At 41.0% G+C, this 18,984-nt stretch overlaps 1 protein-coding gene across 3 annotated transcripts in view; it reads right to left on the reverse strand.

Annotated features, from left to right (window-relative positions):
- CHCHD3 (coiled-coil-helix-coiled-coil-helix domain containing 3) overlaps positions 1–18,984 on the reverse strand; it is a 287,018-nt gene that overhangs the window by 48,926 nt on the left and 219,108 nt on the right. For all 3 annotated transcript variants that reach the window (XM_055590948.1, XM_055590950.1, XM_055590949.1), the window contains exon 6: positions 10,069–10,139. In XM_055590948.1, the coding sequence (XP_055446923.1) occupies positions 10,069–10,139 (71 nt within the window). The remainder of the gene's footprint in view (positions 1–10,068; positions 10,140–18,984) is intronic.

Below are 18,984 nucleotides of genomic sequence, written 5' to 3' on the forward strand. Positions count from 1 at the left end.
TCTGTTCAAGTCTTTTGCCTATTTTTAGTATTCTCAAAATGGTGTCTTAAGATGAGCAGAACATTTTAATGAATAAAGTCCAAATTTATCAACTTTTGTGTTTAGTTTGCTTACATGTTAAGAAAAACTGCAAAGAGCCAGAAATAGGAATCCTTGATAGACTGACACCACGAAAGATGATCTGGACATTATACATTCAAATAAACAACAGGAAGGCCCGTTCAAGGATGAGTACCCTGAGAGTTCTGGTTTCAATGTTAACACCGTGGTTTTACCCTAGATACAGGGAGTGGGCAACCCTAGGTTAATTATCTGGTTTAGAGCAGGAAGGGCTGATAGCACTTGGAATAGGCTTCCCAAACCAGGGACTGATGAAACACAAGCAGATACCACCATATGGCTGAGCCTATACAAACTGCCAGAGACCATCCTGACAGCTATTACTTTTATGCATAGATAACTTCTTTGATGTAATTTTTAACCACACTTAAGGCTCTAGATGGTTAAACTTTGAAAATCTGACACAAGGAAAGAATTGAAAATCTACCTCCTACAAGTCTTCCTGTACGTGGCCGGTCAGTCAGACAGTAATTAACTCTAATTGGCCCCCCTACAAGCTTCTCTGCTTTCTACCTGTAGCGGGAGTGGCACTCAAAAAGCAAAATAACTTTTTCTCAGCTTTGAAAACATCAAAGTAAAATTTTTAAAAATTATTTCCAAATGGATCCTTTAAAAAGTAAATGAACTCTTGCTGCAATCAGCAACAGGAAAAAACTTAGTAATCCCAGTTAGAAATACCTTTAGGAAACTATGAGCTGTGTAGCTAATTACTCAAATAAGCAAGGATCAATAATTCTAAAATATCATGCATCTCAGAATATAAAATGTTCTCATTTAAATATTATGATACAAAAAAAGAAGCTATCATTTTGGTAGAATCTTCATTTATCTAACTAACAGTGTGCAATTAATATTTCATATAACCATGTAGAGTAACACTAGATTCTTAATGGATTGTATTGATTAAAGCAGAAAGTTCAATGCTAATGTTCCTGTAGGGGAAAAACAGAATGATTCGTTATCTCATGCAGAACAAATCATGAATTCAGGAGCTTGTGACCACTAACCTAAAGGCTGCAACAAGACTGGTTTTGATAATTTCCATGCAACACATAAATGGACTGTATTAAAGGAAAAAAGATTCCTGGAGTAACCCAAACAAGCCCCAGTTGCCACTGCTGAGGCCTGGAAGAGAATTCCAGGTCACGGATTGAAGGCAGGATGTGGCCAATCTGGTTCCACCGGCTTGTAGCACTGCTTGAGGTTCCTTCATACACACTGTTGAAATGATAAGGGGGTTTTCACCGTGACCCTCTAGACCTGGAGACCTACTGCCCGTGTTCATGAAACGGCTGCAGTTTCTATTGTTTTGTGAAATAGGTAATACCATCTTAGGGCTTACATCCCTGTCCTGCCCTTTCACTCCTATATTCCATCTTCTAGTCCTATATTCATCCACTTTGCCACCCTGCCCTGTCCCCTTCTGCAGACGCTTCTGGACTGAGTGGAATGCTGTGAGGAACGGTCAATAGTCTGTGCTTTGTTTTTCAAAGTGGCTGTACCAGTCTGCATCCCCACTAGCAGCATGCGTATAGGGGGCGGCGGTATCCCTTTTCTCAGCAATCTCTCCAGAATCTGGTATTTGAACATTCTGATAATGGCCATTCTGGCTGGTGTGAGGAAGTGCCTCACGGAGGTTTGGATTTGCATTTCTCTGATGGCTGGCCCTGCTGAGCGTCTTTTCATGTGCCTGGTAGCCTTCGGGCCGTCTGCTTTGGAGAGGTGTCCGTCTGGGTCTTCTGCCCATCCTGACTGAGTTGAGACTGGGCTGCATGAGCTGTTTGTGTGTTTTGGAGATTGAGCCCTTATTGGCTGCATCATTTGCGAGTGTTTTCTCCCAGTCTGAGGGGTGTCTTTTCACTTTGCTTGTGGTTCCCTTTGCTGTGCAGGGCCTTGTGAGTTTGGGTTCCATTTGTTTCTGTTTGCTTTTGTTTCTATTGCCTGGGAAACTGACCTAGGAAAGCACTGTTAATTTATGCCGTAGGCTGTTTTGCCTGTGCTCTCTCTTCCAGGAGTTTTATGGTGTCATGTCTCAACAAAAACAACAAACAACCCTATACTTCTAAATGGGCAATTATAATTAAATGTATGCAGAACTGATGTAGGTGGAAACCTAACTCCCAAGTGGTGTTAGCGTTTCTTGGCATTTAATCTTCCATTACCTTAGAGAATTAAGCATGTAGACTAAGGATAGAGCTCCCACTTGAAGAAGAAACTAACTAGCTAACTAGACAGATATGATTAGGAGGGATCCGATCTTAAAGAGGGGGAGAAGGTCTTAATCACCTAGTTTCCTTAGAAATCTAAGCAATTCTACAAGCCCATCGTAACAAGTATAGTCAAACACTGGTGTGTTCCAAAGCAGGTCTCACTTTCCTTGGAACTAGTCTGCTATTTTGGGGTATGTGGGGGAAGAGAATGACACAGCTTCTTGAGGTGGCCAGCTCCTCTCCTCACATCCCCAGATGAAGGACAGAAGGGGCTGCCATACCCATGGTAGGCGGTGTCTTAGATCGAAGTAAAACAGCTACTTAGGTCCATTTTTCAGATGAGGATCAATAATAACTTTTTTTTTTCTTTTTCAACTTTAAAACCTTCTCAGCTTGAATGCCCTAAAGAGAATGGCAGTTAAAATTTACATTTTAGAGATGTTAAACACAAGTCAAAGATATAATAAATAACCAGCCTGAGGAGTGAGGTGTTCCAGGTAATCAAGACTACGTTTCAGCCAAGTGGGTATTTGCTATCAGACAAACTCGAGTGGGAACGTGAAACACTGTGGAAGATGATAGAGGTGAGTTCATGTTTAAAAAACAAGAACACCACACAATGCTATACTTCTAACTAGGCAATTATAACCAGGTGTACATACAAGGAGTACAGGTATATTTACTTTTTCTAGAATTTGACCTCTTCCGTTGCTAAGTCTCTTACAAAATAACCAAGGCATTGCTTGACTCTAAGGATCGTAGGGAATAAAACGTCACCGCTGCAGCTGCTATATTTCCTGTTCACAGCCCTTCAAATTTAAAAAAAAAAAAAGGAGGGGGGTGAAGGCCCAATACAAATGTGGAATTTAATTAGTTAGTAAAAGCCCCAATCCTTGCCCGAAGTCTTGTTCTTCCTGTAATATTGCATTCTTTTCTTCTTGTGTAAACTTTTCATTATGGAGGAGACATCTTTATAATACAATAACTCTAGTTATATTGTAACTGCTGGTAACATAACTCCTGCATTGGAAGAGCCAGCATGTTCAAGTAATGTTGTTTTAATACAATTTGTGTTCAGCAGAAAACCAAGTTGACTTGGTCATTTAGAATTTGATCAATGTGAATTAGTGTCTTACTGAGATAAACCATTTGATCATTTAGAAATTGATCAATGAGAATCAGAGATAAAACATTTATCATGTACATTTGGTATATCAGAGCCATTCACGCAGCACGAAAGTAGGTTATAAGCAGACATCAATAAGTGTTAGAGATGATGTGCAGCAAAACTGTCAGCTGCAGACACAGATACATGCCTGACAGTATATAATTTTAATCCTTTTGATAAGGCAAGTTCCTCAATGAGGCAGCTGGCATCACTGAAAAATTACAGGAGTTCAACTTTCGGAAAAATGGGAAGAGGCACAGCGATGTTAAATATCTCAAACTTTGGAAATAGGCTTTAATTAAAAGTTTAAGCAGAATGTAAGCAACATAAATTTCCTCGGTGAAACTTTTAGAAGAGCTCTAAGACTATTAATCAGAGTAAACTGTATCCCTGCAGTACAATTAGTCCTATTAATCTAATACTTCCAAACTCAAGTCACATTGACATTCAAGCCCACTGGCTTATGCATCGAACAGAATTATAAATTTGCCAGTCAAAATCTTATTTAATTATTTTACAGCCAATTAAGCAGGATCTTTAAACACTGTTGCTTAAAACTGTCCATAATCCACATGTGTAATTACAGAGAACACGAGAAACACCTGCTGATACCACGGACATGTCATCCTCAGCTTCACTAACTCATTCATAGTGTAGCTATTAAAATCACATATCCCAAAGAGAAACTAAACAGCATGGCCAAAGTGAAACCCTAATAAAACCAAGGACATTTTAAAGTGAAAAGAATTTTACGTTGATGCAAACGTTTGACTATATAATACTTTAAAAAGCCATTTTATCTGTAACAGTTTTTGCAAAGCATTCTGCAGATGCTCTACAATCACCTAAACTCCTTCCACGGGGTAACTAATCTTTTAATACGTTACAAGGATAACCCAGGCTTCTTCCATGAGCCTAAATTTATAAGTCAGGTTTGAACAACTTCGTTCAAGGATAAAAGTGAAAACCCTTGCTAACGCCTGGCACACCAAGGAGCATTACCAGCATTCACATCCGACCGCACAGAATCACACTCCTTTACGAGTGCTTCATCCTTCAAAGACACTGAAGCCAAGCTAAAAAGTTACACCTCTAATGAGACCAGTCCAAAAATATTTTCAATAGATCTATGTCACTTGCCATATACGTTTTTATGGAAGGTAGAACTGGCCAGTCCATTATCTAAAGGAAAACATGGGAAGGAAAGATCAGTCATCTCTGAAATGCTTGTTTGCTATTACATTGTCTTACCGAGGTTTACACTGCCTTTACGCTATCTCACATTGCTTTGATATTGCTCTACACATTTGTTTCATGTTTGTTTCTGTATTTTAAAAACAACTTGTGTGTACATAACACTGTGGTAACGCTTCCTCTCTGTAGGTGTGGTATATCGACAACAAGCCACTGAAGGCAACTGGATTCTGATGCTGACCGAACACAGAGCCCTGCAGCACCGTCTGCACACTCCCTATTCTGTCTGTTCATCCTGAGAGCTCTGGCACAGCGCGTACTGGGCTGTCCCGTCATAAGCGCTTTACATGCTGTCTCCTGGCTGGACTATGAACTTCCCATGGCTATGATCTCTCTCTAATGCTCTTTTGGGAGTTTTTTGTTTTTTCTAAAAACGAATACAGAAACCTCCACAAGTTCCTACAGTGTGTTTGTTCTTTTGTTATTTTTAAAAAATTTTTCTGGCCCTGCCCCGAGGCATGTGGGGATCTTAGTTCCCAGACTACGGATGGAGACTGTGCTGCCTAAAGTGGAGGTGCAGAGTCTTAGCCACTGGACTGCCAGGGAAGTCCCCGGGAGGTTTTAACATCATCTCGATTGTGTCTGGAACTAAATATAGAAATTTCTCCAATGGTGCAGAGTTTTACAACATGAGTTGGATATAACAATAAAATACTAATATAAAAATAACAATATATAATAAAAAGAAAAAAAAAAATCTAATATTTAATTGAGCATTTACTTTGTGCTAGACCTGTCTGTGCTAATAAGCAATATCAATATAACACTTAATATAATATTTTGCTGAATTATCTATAAGGTAGACTACAAGGATTAATACTGAACATAATTTTCATTAACAGAACTACAACATGGTATTACTGCCAGAAAACTAACCCAGAACTAACACCATAATTTGCTCTATTTAACAGATAATAACAAAGGGTGATAAAGGTGGTAAGAGGTACTTTTAATGACCATTTCAGTTGAGCTGAAAAGGTGTATCTTTAGAATAGAAGCTAGATATAGGGGTGTGTGTGTGTGTGTGTGTGTGTATACACATCAGTGAGTTTACCCACCCAGTGATTTCAGTTTTATAGCTAATTTTAAAGCTTTTTTGGGGGGCGAAGTTCTTGCATGAAAGTAAACACACATTCTTGATCCCAAATTACTTAATTTCCATTGAAAAAATGATAAATAATTTTTAATAACTTCGTGTTTATTAGGGATGCAATTATCTCACCACAGTAGAACTCACTCTGGATTTTTTTGGAAGCTTTGGGTTATTAAAATCTGTCTTCCACCTGCTCTTCTGTGATGAGCTTCTAAGTTTCATGCCAGTAAGACCCACCTGTCTCCTTCATGGCTATATACTGAGAACACAGCTGAGGGCAGGTTTCATAGAAGCACTATGAATGATGTGCTAATAAAACAAAGTGGGGAGAATCGGGAGCGGGATTCCATTGGCTCTAAGTGTTTTCATGGTTTGCTGCCATACTATACAGTGAGGGACTGAAGTGTGAGTTAACATTTAAGCATCCCTGAGACAATTCCATCAGCTGTCCTGAAGGATGCACCGGTGTAACTGGTATTCATCACACGTGGCCTCAAGTGCTCTGAGCGTTCATTATTCTTTCTCTTTACTGTGATTTTGTATGGAGCCCTCCACCCCTATCAGGCGTGTAACAGTGCCCCTTGAAATTGCATTTTAAGAAGCTTCCATCTCCTGTAATGAAGGTGTACCCAAAAGAATCCTTCCATCAGATAAAATTAACGAAACCCTCCTCAAAGTCCTCCAGGGTGTGCTGTCTAGGAGGGTCAGCTGAGTTCAGCTCTGCAATGGAAAGGACACAGTACACTGTCTTGCCAAAGACTGCAGATGTCATGATTCTCTGAGGTCCCAAGTTTCTGAGAAGAAACACAATTCCACTGAGGAATCGCTGTGCCCTCAAAGGCGGTAAACATCTCATGCCGCTGAAGCACTATCATTTCCTTGGCATGAAGCTGCAAATCAAAATACCGTATTCTAGGAAGTTCAGCCTAGCAGGAAGTGGCTGAAAAACATGACATAAAGAAAACCACTTTCTGAAGAACCAGCTCCGGACATTCCTGAATTTTTGTTTGCACTGGAGTTGGCCAAACTGCAAAGTCTGAGGGCAGGGTCCCCAAGACTGTCCTAACTTCTGGTATCAACTGCAAGTTCAAGGGGGTTCCCAAACTACTCTAAGCTTTGAAAATTCGATAAAAGGACTCACAGAACTCACTAAAGCTATTAAACTCAGAACTATGGCTCATTATGGGAAGTGCTACAGAGAGTCAGCCAAAAGAAGAGAAACACAGGACAAAGTCTGAGAGGGTTCCCAATGCAAAGTTCCCACTGCCTCCAGGAGGGACAGCCCTCCTGGTATCAGTGTATGTGACAAATGTAGAGCAGCATCAGCTAGAGATGCTCACCCCATCTCCGTGTCCAGAGTTTCACTGGGGCCTCGTCGCATAAGCTGGCCTGACTGCTCATGTGGCTGACTTCAGTCTTTGGCACTGGGCTGATACCACATGGCCTAAGTGGTCCGTTATGAATAAGAAGGCATTTCTTTCACTTGGGAAATTCCAAGGATTTAGAGATTACTCCCAGAAGCTGAGTACAAGGGCCACAGTTTGCTTTGGGAAAGGTTAAACTGTCTACTACATCAGATGAGAGTAGGAGCTGATCAAGAACACCACCTTCTAAAGATAAAAGAGGATGATGCTGTTGCTGCTGCTGCTGCTAAGTCACGTCAGTCGTGTCCAACCCTGTGCGACCCCATAGCTGTTGAGGCTCTGCTTAAAACCAAGTCCACCCTACAGATCCACGCCATTGTGGAGAAGGTCAGTCATCACGACTTCCCTCTGTGCTCCACGCAGGCTCTCATTCTGCAGTAGGCCAGTCCAGGCCGGATTATATGCTTTCCAGGGCCATGACACGACAGCTGGGTGTGGCTTCAGAAGATAGAGTCTTTTCATCTAAAATCAGACTTGTTTGTGAAATTTAGCTTCCGCCAATCTTCTTTCCAACACACTATATTCATATTTCTGTTTCTCCTTTATCCCTTCTAAGTGTTTGCTGTGGGCTAAAATGCATCTCCCCCAAAATTTGTATGTTGAAATCCTAATGCCTGGTGCTTTAGAGAGTGAATTTGGACAGAGGATTTTTCAAAGAGGTAAGTTGAAATGAAATCATTATCAGGGTAGATCCTAATCCAATGCGATTTATAAGAAAAGGAGATGAGGACACAGATGGAGAGAGGGAAGACCATGTAAAGAGAGTCACGTGTAAGCCAAGAAGAAAAGCCCCTGGAGAAACCACCCCTGCTTACATCTTGACCCTGAACTTCCAGACTCCCCAACTGTGAGAAAATCAACTTCTGTCGTTTAAGCCACTCAGTCTGTGGCAGCCCTAGCAAACCAGTACACCAATTAATCACTGATTCACGTCTCTCAGTGGCTTTTGCATCCATCTCCTTTCCTTCACTCACAGAGATTTCTCATCTGGTATTTCTGGCTTTTTTTTCTTTTCCATGCCTCCAATCGAACCTCACATGAGCTGTCAGTTTAGTATTATTGCAGGGCCACAGAACTCAGAGTACTCACCTGGCCAAACACCTTGCAATGTGTGCGTAACTTGTGTGTGTGTGTGATCAATCGTGTCCAGCTCTTTGTAACCCCACGGACTGTAGCTTGCCAGGCTCCTCTGTCCATGAGATTTCCCAATCAGCAATACTGGAGTGAGTTGCCATTTCCTCCTCCGGGGGATGTTCCTGACCGAGGGACTTAACTCGAGTGTCTTGTGTCTCCTGCCTTGGCAGGTGGACACACTACTGCTGCACCACCTGGAAGACTATGACTTCCGGCTAAATGAAGATCAGCTTCTTAGTTCAGCAGCTAATGAAAGCCCCTAAAGCTTTTCCACCTTACCTTGCACTAGTCTCCCTGCCACACACCACTGATCTTAACAAGTTTGTCAGCCACCAACTCCGGGGCATGGTTTTCCTTTTGAACACCTTTCCCTCCTGACTACTCGACACTCTTCTTCAGGCCTCAACTAAAATGCCATCTTCTTTACGACTTCATAGATCATCCTGGTCAGAACGGATCTCCTTTGATTTATCTTAAATTTTACTTATTTGTATAGCTTCAATCTTACAAAGAAGACAGACTCGGGGTGCCAAGTGAAAGGTTCTCACAGTACAGAGACGAAAGGCTTGAAAAACACTGCTTTACCATTCGTGGGAAAGCTAAAAACCCAACTTTAAGAATACATATGGAGAGTGTCTTTGAAAATCAAATCTATCCAATTCCATATCTACATTCTGAAGATAGCACATTAACCTTTAAGAGTGAGATTTATGGCTCATTTTTAGAAGGTCTTTCCTGTCTGCTCCTAAAGAGATAATTTCACTAAGGAAGACTGGAGGGTTCTATTTAAATATACCTTAAATCATACTTTTTCTAAAAAATATTTTAAATCAACATTAAAATAACACCAATATCCATTACCACACAAATTACACTACGGCAGAAAGTAATAACATTCTACCCTAGGGTTTAATCATTTTATCAAATGCTTATAAACATGCCAAGGAAGGAGGTCAGAGCCTAATACAATCTTTTGACTAAACCTGTCACAACACCTTTCTGTGCTTCACTAATTTGCACATGTGCGACTAACAGTGGTTACACAGCAGAAGTATCTATACACTCAGGAAAATTCTGAATGATGTTTTCCTACCTAATGTGAGTACTGAAAGAAAAGGGAAAGTACAGGGCTATGGGTCAGGGACACTCTGATCCATCAATTACAAAACACTCATTTAATCATCCCAAGGATTAATACAGGGAGCAATTTAACATCACCTTCATAATCAAGGGCAAGGGAAAGTTCTGTGATTTAAATGTTTTCAAGGTACACGTGAAGAAATAAAAACAGCTTAAATGGGAGAAAGACAGATACCCAAATTTGGACATCCCCATCATTTTATTGTATGAAAGTAAATGATCTCTGTGTTTCTACTGTTAGAGGCAACAATTTAACATCCCCTTCATAATCAGAGGTATCCTACTAAAATCATATTCCAAATGAAAACACCACCACCATTGCTTTCAAGTTCCCCAGAGTTCATAAAATGGAGTTGCAACATGCTTTCCTCAGAGGCCTGTCCCTTGCACTGGAATTCCATGATAGCAATATGGGTCCAAACACACTTCCAAGTACTCCAGAGGGCTAACGTGTCAAAGGGCGGTAAAGGCGTGCTCTCGTCTTGTCAGGAAGGGTACATAACGATAATACTATTAAAGACTTACTTGAACTTGGCTTCCACCTCCTCAGCAGCTTTCTGGTATTGCTCGGTGGTAACTTTGTAGAACTCTGAGCTCTGTGGATAAAGAGTGATAGCAGAGTTTTCACTATTCAAGAGGACAACATGTGTGCAAGACTTACGATTTCAAAAACTACATAAAATCTTGTGTCTGCCGCTCCAGCAGAAGGAGGAGGATTTCTTGCATGGTGACATGAATACTTAAAATACATGTAAGGTTATCTATTTAATGATAGTACCACTGTTGGCACACACATTGTAATTTCAGACTCAACATTCATGTGACTCATCAATATTTGAACCTCCTGAAAAAATTCCTAATGTAGTTTTGAAAGACTATTTTGATCTCCCATATTTGGAATCCACCACTGCATAACCAAAGAGTGCTTGAGACCAATATGAAATTCACACAACCATATTTTCCTATCATTCCAGTGTTCCACCTAGGATATTAAAGGATCATTTCTTTTTACACTGTATATTTGTCCTCAGGATGGATTCTTTACCAAGTACAATTTGTTCTATCATCTCCATACAACCACAAGAGCATCAACATTTATAACAAATTAATCAGTAAGAACAAGGGGGCAGATTTAGGTAATTTTTATTAAAAAATGTTTCCACTATTACATGAATGAACACATAAGCAATATAAATTAAGTTGTAAGAGCCAAGTAATGCCTTTCCTGGGGCAGCAACATTAAAAACAATCCATTCTGACTAGCTACTGTGAAACCTGTTTTACTGCAGGGGGTGGCCTAAATGACCCGATGAGCCTTCAGACTCCATGAAATATCCTGCAAAATGCATTGCAGTACAAAGGAACACAATGCAATGCAGTGGTCTATTGTGTCCCTTCGTTCTCTATTCACTCAGGTTTCACATGCATGACTTGGGGTGGTTTATTTTTTAATACATCATTGTTGGTTGGTGAGAAAATGAAAGTGAAATCCTCTTCACACCCAGTGACCCCTTTGCATTTAACAATCTGGGTTGCCCAATGACAGTCACATCCAGGTTTGCTGGATGTAGATAAAATCAATAGGTATGTGATTAGACAGCCGGCTCAGGATGGCTGGAGCAATGGACAGGTCACCATTTGAGATGATGAATGGCTCTCTATCAACCTAGAGTCCCCGACGATGCTAACATTTACTATAATCTTATTTGGGCTGCGATTTATCTTTCTTGCACCTGATCAATAAAGATGAACAGAACAGTTGTAGGGATCGATTGTAATTTTTTATCATTTTCAAGCACGAGGTGCATTTCTGACATGAAGACAATATTCTAAGTGTACTGCTTCTGCCTTTTTTAACACTGCAATATGAGTGATCAACTGCACCAGTCTATACGCTGAGAGGTTTTAATTCTCCTATAGGTCTCAAGCTATCAAAAAGTCATTTGTCTCCTCAGATTATTTTAACTTTCGGTTGTGTCACTCCTTCCTATCAGTTCCACTTACAAGGCTTTTCTTTCCTTTAGAACACACACCAGTCAGGACATGCTCTTTTGTAAGGTTTGGTTTCAGCTTTTCTCAGAACCCTTCTAACAAAGACGGCAGTACAAAGACAGTTATAATGGGCCACTAACAGTGATGAGGGACTCCCTGCATTACTATGGAGAACTGTCAGATTGGCATTATGTTACTGAACCAAGTATTCAAATGCCAGCAAAATAAAAATGTCTTAATATTTTTGCTTAGTGTATGCAATGAAACTGGCATCTCTGGACAGAGCCAGGGAAGATCTGGTTTCTGGTTCTGTTTAGGGTCCCGGAGCAAACAACCTCCACCGGCTTCCAATCCAGTGCTCCTTCCTCACAGTAAAATATGGACGATACTAGCATGACTTATCTCTGCCAAAGCTGCTGTAGAAATCAAGTACAGTGGGCAAGAGAGCTACAAAACCTGCTCTGTGTTTTCACGGAGCAAGACGAACATTCAAATAAAAGAATTTTGGAGACAAAGAACTAATTTGGGCAATTCCATTCTGGGCACACATACAAAATTATCAACATTAAATATTTACTTTCTAACAAGAATGATACACAAAAGCAAGAGTTCTGCCATAATATAAACTAGCAAACTCCCTTCTGCTTTGTAATGCCGAAGTGCAGACTAAATTGCTAATTCTGTCAAACTTTCTCCTTCAAAGTTAAATATACATAAACGTGCGCGCATGCGCACACACACACACACACACCCCCCCCGTACCTGTGTTGCCTGCAAACCTAGCATATGATTTCTTGAAGTTTTAAGCTGATTTATGCTCCATGTTTCAAACTCAGTGACCAGTTTCTGACACTGCATAAATCTAACAAGAAAAGCCCCCAAGACGCAACACCATACAACTAAGAAAATAAACACAAATATGCCCAACATCTGTTTGTAGACCATGTTTAATTCATTAAGTATTTACTTGTTCAGTCAACAAAATTAAATTCTTATTTTTCCAATAATGTCCATCTTAGAGAATCAGATCCTCAAGAAGCTATCTACAAGCTATCTACCTGCTACAGGAGAAAAGAAAAAGAATTGTACTGGAAGGTCACAAATGCTAAGCTAAAAGTGGTGGACAGTGTTACTGGAGTTCAGAAAAAGTAGAGATCTCTTTTGACCTGAAGAAATACTTCTTAAAATGAATAACCATGCTGAAAACAAAACCCCAAACCAAAAATACTCCCAATATATCTGCCAGCTGGAGAAAAGACAAATATGTATTGTGTATTCATAAGTTGGAAATCTATACAGTGATGAAAAAGAATGAATCAGACATAAAGTGGGGCCAAAAAAGCAAGTTGTAGATATGATACAGCACAATGCAATTTATGTCAGTTTGGAAAAGGGCAAAACACTGAAATAGGACTGGTAAACAGTAAGGTCTATTGATTAACTGTAAGTGGTGGCAGTTATGTGTGGGCGGTAAACGAGGATGAGAGGGGCAGAATGTCATAAAAGAAAGCAATGCGGGGGACTTCACTGCACTGTCATATTTTTAAAAGTTGGGGGGTGGGTACACAGCCAGTTGTTATGTTGGTCATAAATATTTTGTAATACACACAAAAATTGTGTTACTCCCCCTCACTCCCCAAAGGAGCTAATCAACAACAAATGACTCAGTAGAGCTAAAATATAAAAAATATGTGTGGGGGATACATGCTGAAGAGAGTGGCTGAATGCTAAGCTATTGTAGAGTGTTCATACATTACAAAATAAAAGTTCTTTTTTCTCCAACTCTGTCTTGTGTAATCATTTCAGACTTATAGAAGCGGGCAAAAACAGAAGAAGGTTCCTGCATATACTTCACTCAGCTTACCTTCATGTCCACACCTTAGATGATCACAGTACAACTGTGAAAACTGGTAAGTTAACAATGTTATAGCATAGAGACTTGCGGCATCTGAACTGGACTTTCTTTCTCACAGGATCTGGCCCCGGATCCTGTGCTGCAGTTACTTGTCACAGCTTTCCTGTCCCCTCTAATCTGGGACAGTTCCTCAGTCTTGCTTTGCCTTGGATGACCTCAATACCCGCAAAGAACACTGGTCAGATGTTTTGTATAATGGCATGCAATTTGGGCCTGCTGGATGTTTCTCATGGTTGGACGGACACTATCCAACGTTATAGGGAAGGACACCACAGCAGTGATGTGCCCATCTCCATGCATCGCATCCAGGGTTACATTACATCAATAGATCTTTTTACTGGTGTTTGACCTTGACTACTTGATTAAGGTGGTGCCTAACAGTTTCTCCATAGTAAAGCTACTGTTTTTCCTGTTGTAATCAATATCTTATAGGAGATTGTTTGACATTATGTAAATACTATGTTTCATCTTAAACTTTTGCCATCAGTTGTTTTTGTTTTTCCCAACCATTGTATGCAGCAAGGATTTTTGTGGTGTTCTAATGATGTGTCAATCCTAAAGGAAATCAGTAATGAAAACTCTTTGGAAGGACTGATGCTAAAGCTGAAGCTCCAATACTTTAGCCACCTGATGGTAAGAACTGACTCATTGCAAAATACCCTGATGCTGGCAAAGATTGAAAGCAGAAGGAGAAGGGGATGACAGAGGATGAGATGGTTGGATGGCATCACCGACTCGATGGACATGAGTTTGTGCAAGCTCCTGGAGCTGGTGATGGACAGGGAAGCCTGGGGTGCTGCAGTCCACGGGGTCACAAAGAGTCGGACATGACTGAGCAACTGAACTGAACTGAATGATGTGTTAATTTTTAAATGACATTATTGCATATTTAGACCTCACTGATATAATAATCTTCAATTACTGTCTTACTCAATAGTGAAAACAGTATCCTCACAGAAAAAGCCTTAAAAAAAAAAAATCTTCAAAGGGTAGGGAGCTCTTCTCAGAAAGCATAAATTCCCTACAACCTGGTTTTGAAACAAGGGACAAGAGGTAAACAAGGAACTATGCGGGGGTTGGGGGAGGATCAGACCTGAGTCAGGAAGAGCGTGCTCTCCACCCCTATTTACTGTGAATAACTGAGAGGGCCCAGCCTCCTGCCAACACAGGCCAGTCCTTATCACTGTAAAGAGGTGACCACTCACTGTTGGGAGAACGAGCCAAATGGGCTTATGCAAGGATTGCGAAAAAGGGAGAAGGGGCCAATGAGTGGTTTCAGATGTCCCTTTCGGGGGATGTCTGAGCTCCAGATGCAGGTTTTCCCAAGGACAGGAATTGGAGTGCCATCCTATTTTGTGAGCCCTTGGGGAGAGGAATGGGGACCACCTGTTTAAGAGCCATCTGCGGAGTTTGTGAAACCACAGACTACCCTGGTCACACCCTGAATCTCTGGGGATGGGGTGCAGAGGCTGCCAGCTTAGCAAGCATCTCAAGTGATTCTGAGCACACACCAACTTGGAACACTACTGGGTTTCTAGAACAATGAAAGGAAAATGAAAAACACACTACTCAGTGTGCCATTCAAAGTGAAAAATAAATCAGTGTTTTGGAAGAATTATAGCAAAACTACTTTCCACAACTGAACTTTTTTTGGGGGGGGGGGGAGCTGCACTGCATGTGGTATCTTAGCTCCCCAACCAGGGATAGAAGCCATGCCCTCTGCAGGGAAAGCACACAGAATCTTAACCACCAGAGTCTCGACCCCCAGGCAAGTCCCAACAGAACTAGAACATTTACAAAGGTGCCGTGAAACAGGGATGCTGCTAGGCCCGTTCGCAAGTCACTGATGGATCTGAAACTGCCCGAGAGCTCTGCCTCATGGCCTCCCCTGCCACAGCGCTCCTCCTCTGAACTGTACTCACCAGCAGTACAAGCGCCATAATATTCAGGTGGGCTGCTTTTGTTATCTGTGTTGTCTTGAGGTGGCCCCAGGTCGTATCTGCGGCTCTTTTTTGTTTACTCTGTAAATCACTGTCACTTTGTCATCCTGATAACTCAGTTTGTTGCTATTTGGTTATAACCAACCCTACTGTCTGGAGTAGTACGTACTTACATCAATCGTATTTTAGTCTGATCACTTTCTATAATAGCCAAATTTTAAGTGGCAGTGCTTCTAGTAAGTCAAAGCCACATTCCTATTTCCAAAGAAATGTAAATGCACACTTACATACACGGATATGGCCCTGCACAAAGCAATTATACGTGTGTGCATACAATAACACGCACATGCACACTCCACACACCACTGTATTGTGCGCAAGTCCTCATACCATATAAGGCATCAAAGAAACAGCCTCGTGAGATGACCCTGTAAGGAGACCCCAAAAAAAGCAGCAGAGACAGGTGCCTGTGACCTGATCACTGCTTTGGACATGGCCACATTGTTCTATACCTGTGAGATCCTTACAACCTAAAATTCAAAAATTCTGCATTCATATTCACTCTGCATAGTTTGCTGCTCCATCAATGATAGGAAAAATACTTGATGTGATTTGTCCAGTGGTAAGCATATTAAAAAGCAGAGACATTACTTTGCCAACAAAGGTCAGTCTAGTCAAGGAAGGCTATGGTTTTTCCAGTGGTCATGTATGGATGTGAGAGTTGGACTGTGAAGAAAGCTGAGTGCCGAAGAATTGATGCTTTTGAACTGTGGTGTTGGAGAAGACTCTTGAGAGTCCCTTGGACTGCAAGGAGATCCAACCAGTCCATCCTAAAGGAGATCAGTCCTGGGTGTTCATTGGAAGGGCTGATGCTGAAGCTGCAACTCTAATACTTTGGCCACCTCATGCGAAGAGTTCACTCATTGGATAAGACCCTGATGCTGGGAGGGATTGGGGGCAGGAGAAGAAGGGGACGACAGAGGATGAGATGGCTGGATGGCATCACTGACTTGATGGACATGAGTTTGAGTGAACTCCGGGAGTTGGTAATGGATAGGGAGACCTGGCATGCTGCGATTCATGGGGTTGCAAAGAGTTGGACACAACTGAACGACTGAACTGAACTGGACTGACCTTCAAAACATGAATTCTTATTTGATACAAGATTAAAACATGTTTTCCACCAAGATTCTCTTTGAGAAGGTAGATCTTATAAATTCAAAGTAGAATGACAGTATCTTTCAGATGTTTCAGCACTATCAAAAACCTGATAAAGGTTTATATTTTGGGGGTCAAGGATAAGTGAAAGGAGTTTGGAGGAGGTGAACTGTCTCCAAAATAACATCATTTGAGATCTGGGGTTCTGTCACCTATATTGGAGGACAAGGCATTACTGGATCACTGGAAACAAAAGGCATTTTCATTTTCTGTATCAAAACATCTTCCAATCTCAGGCACCAGGGACCAGTTACTAAATACAGAGGCAACAAACCAAGTTAGGAGACGGAATGCTCCACTGAACATAACTCATAAAATGTTTCATTTAAAACACATGAATATGCTGTCCACGGCACTCTGCATGTAAGATTCTTAACAGAATAGTGAGGTGGTGAAGAGCACACACTTTGGAGACAGACTGACAAGTCATGGCTCCACGGCTATGGAATATAACTCAAGAGCTGTCTCCCATCTGTGAAATGGGGAGGGTAATAATAAATACCACCAGGACCCTTGGGGGATTAAAGATGATAAGTCATACAAAGGTCTTTGAAGATTCTGCTCAATACTCCGTAATAACCTGAATGGGAAAAGAATTTGGAAAAATAAACAGATATATGTATAACTTCATCACTTGCTATACACCTGAAACTAACACAACATTGTCAATAATCAACTATATTTCAATATAAAACAAAGAATTTAATAAAAAATAGGAACAGTTCAGGCAGTGAGAGAAAGAACTTCTGTGAGAGGCCTTGACATTTTTCTTCAACATCCTTTTTTCAAAAAAAGCAAAATCTAGCAAAAAATAAAATACATACATAAAATTTAAGTCTACAAATAATAAATGCCTGAGAGAGTATGAAGAAAAAGGAACCCTCTCTACACTGTGGGTGGGAATGTAAATTGTTGAAGCCATTATGGAGAACAGTATGGAGGTTCCTTAAAAAACTAAAAATAGAGCTAACATATAATCCAGTAACCCCCCTTCTAGACATAAATTGAAAGAAAACACTTATTTGAAAAGATACATTCAACCCAACGATCACAGCAGCACTGTTTACAAGAGCCAAGACACAGAAGCACCCTCTCAGGTGGCTCTAATGGTAAAGAACCCACCTGCCAATTCAGGAGACTTAAGAGATGCAGGTTCAATCCCTGGGTCAGGAAGATGCCCTGGAGGTGGAAATGGCCACCCACTCCAGTATTCTTGCCCGGAGAATCCCATGGACAGATGAGCCTGGCGGGCTACAGTCCACGTGGTTGCAAAGAGCCGGACCCCAACTGAGTGACTTAGCACGAAGAGAAGCAACCTAAATGTCCGTCAACAGATGAATGGATAAAGAAGATGTAAGGAAGGGTGTGCGTGTGTGTGTGCGCTTTCCAGTTTGTGCTAGTAGTAAAGAACCTACCTTCAATGTAGGAGACCTAAGAGATACAGGTTTGATCACTGGGTTGGGAACATTCCCTGGGGGAAGGTATGGTAACACATTCCAGTATTCTTGCCTGGAGAATCCCATGGACAGAGGGGCCTGGCGGGCTACAGAGAGTCAGACATGACTGAGGTGACTTAGCATGTGTATATACATATATATAAATGGACTGTTACTCAGCCATAAAAAGGAATGAAATAATACCATTTGTAGCAACACCGATGGACCTAGAGATTATTAAGTGAAGTAAGTCAGAGAAAGACAAACATCACACGATATCACTTACATACGGAAAATTTTTAAAAAGTGATACAAATGAACTTACTGATATTTCCAAAACAGAAACAGACTCACACAAAGAACACTTAAGGTTATCAAAAGGGATAATGGGGGTGGGGAAGAAAGATAAATTAGGAACTTGGGATTAACATATACACACTACTATATGGTAGCTGACATTATCACTTTTTATTAAGAGCTAATAAAAAGGAGCATGCTATTATCCTGAATCTTAAAAATTTGAGATAAATCCTTTATTGTTCACCTCCCCCCTGCTTCCTCAGAGCCGTGTGGCAGACTGCAAACATGGTCACAATTCTTGACTCTTTTCTACACTCATGTCCTTTAGTGACACTTTCTAGCCTCCCTCATCATGAAAGGGTGAAATCTATTTTTCTACCACTCAATCTGAGCTGTGCTTGTGACCTGCTCTGGCCAACAGAATGTGACAGAAGTGATGAAGTGCCAGTTCCCAACCCAAGACTCGCTCTTGGAACCCTGCCCAGATGTCACATCAACAAGCCCAAGCTAGACTGTTGGACAAGGAGTTTTTCCAGTAGTCATGTACGGATGTGACAGTCGGCCCATGGAAAAGGGCTGAGTGCAGAAGAATTGATGCTGTTGAACTGTGGTGTTGGAAAACTCTTGAGAGTCTCTTGGA

This window comes from Bubalus kerabau, chromosome 8, assembly GCF_029407905.1.
Source record: "Bubalus kerabau isolate K-KA32 ecotype Philippines breed swamp buffalo chromosome 8, PCC_UOA_SB_1v2, whole genome shotgun sequence".
NCBI classification, from domain to species: Eukaryota; Metazoa; Chordata; class Mammalia; order Artiodactyla; family Bovidae; genus Bubalus; species Bubalus kerabau.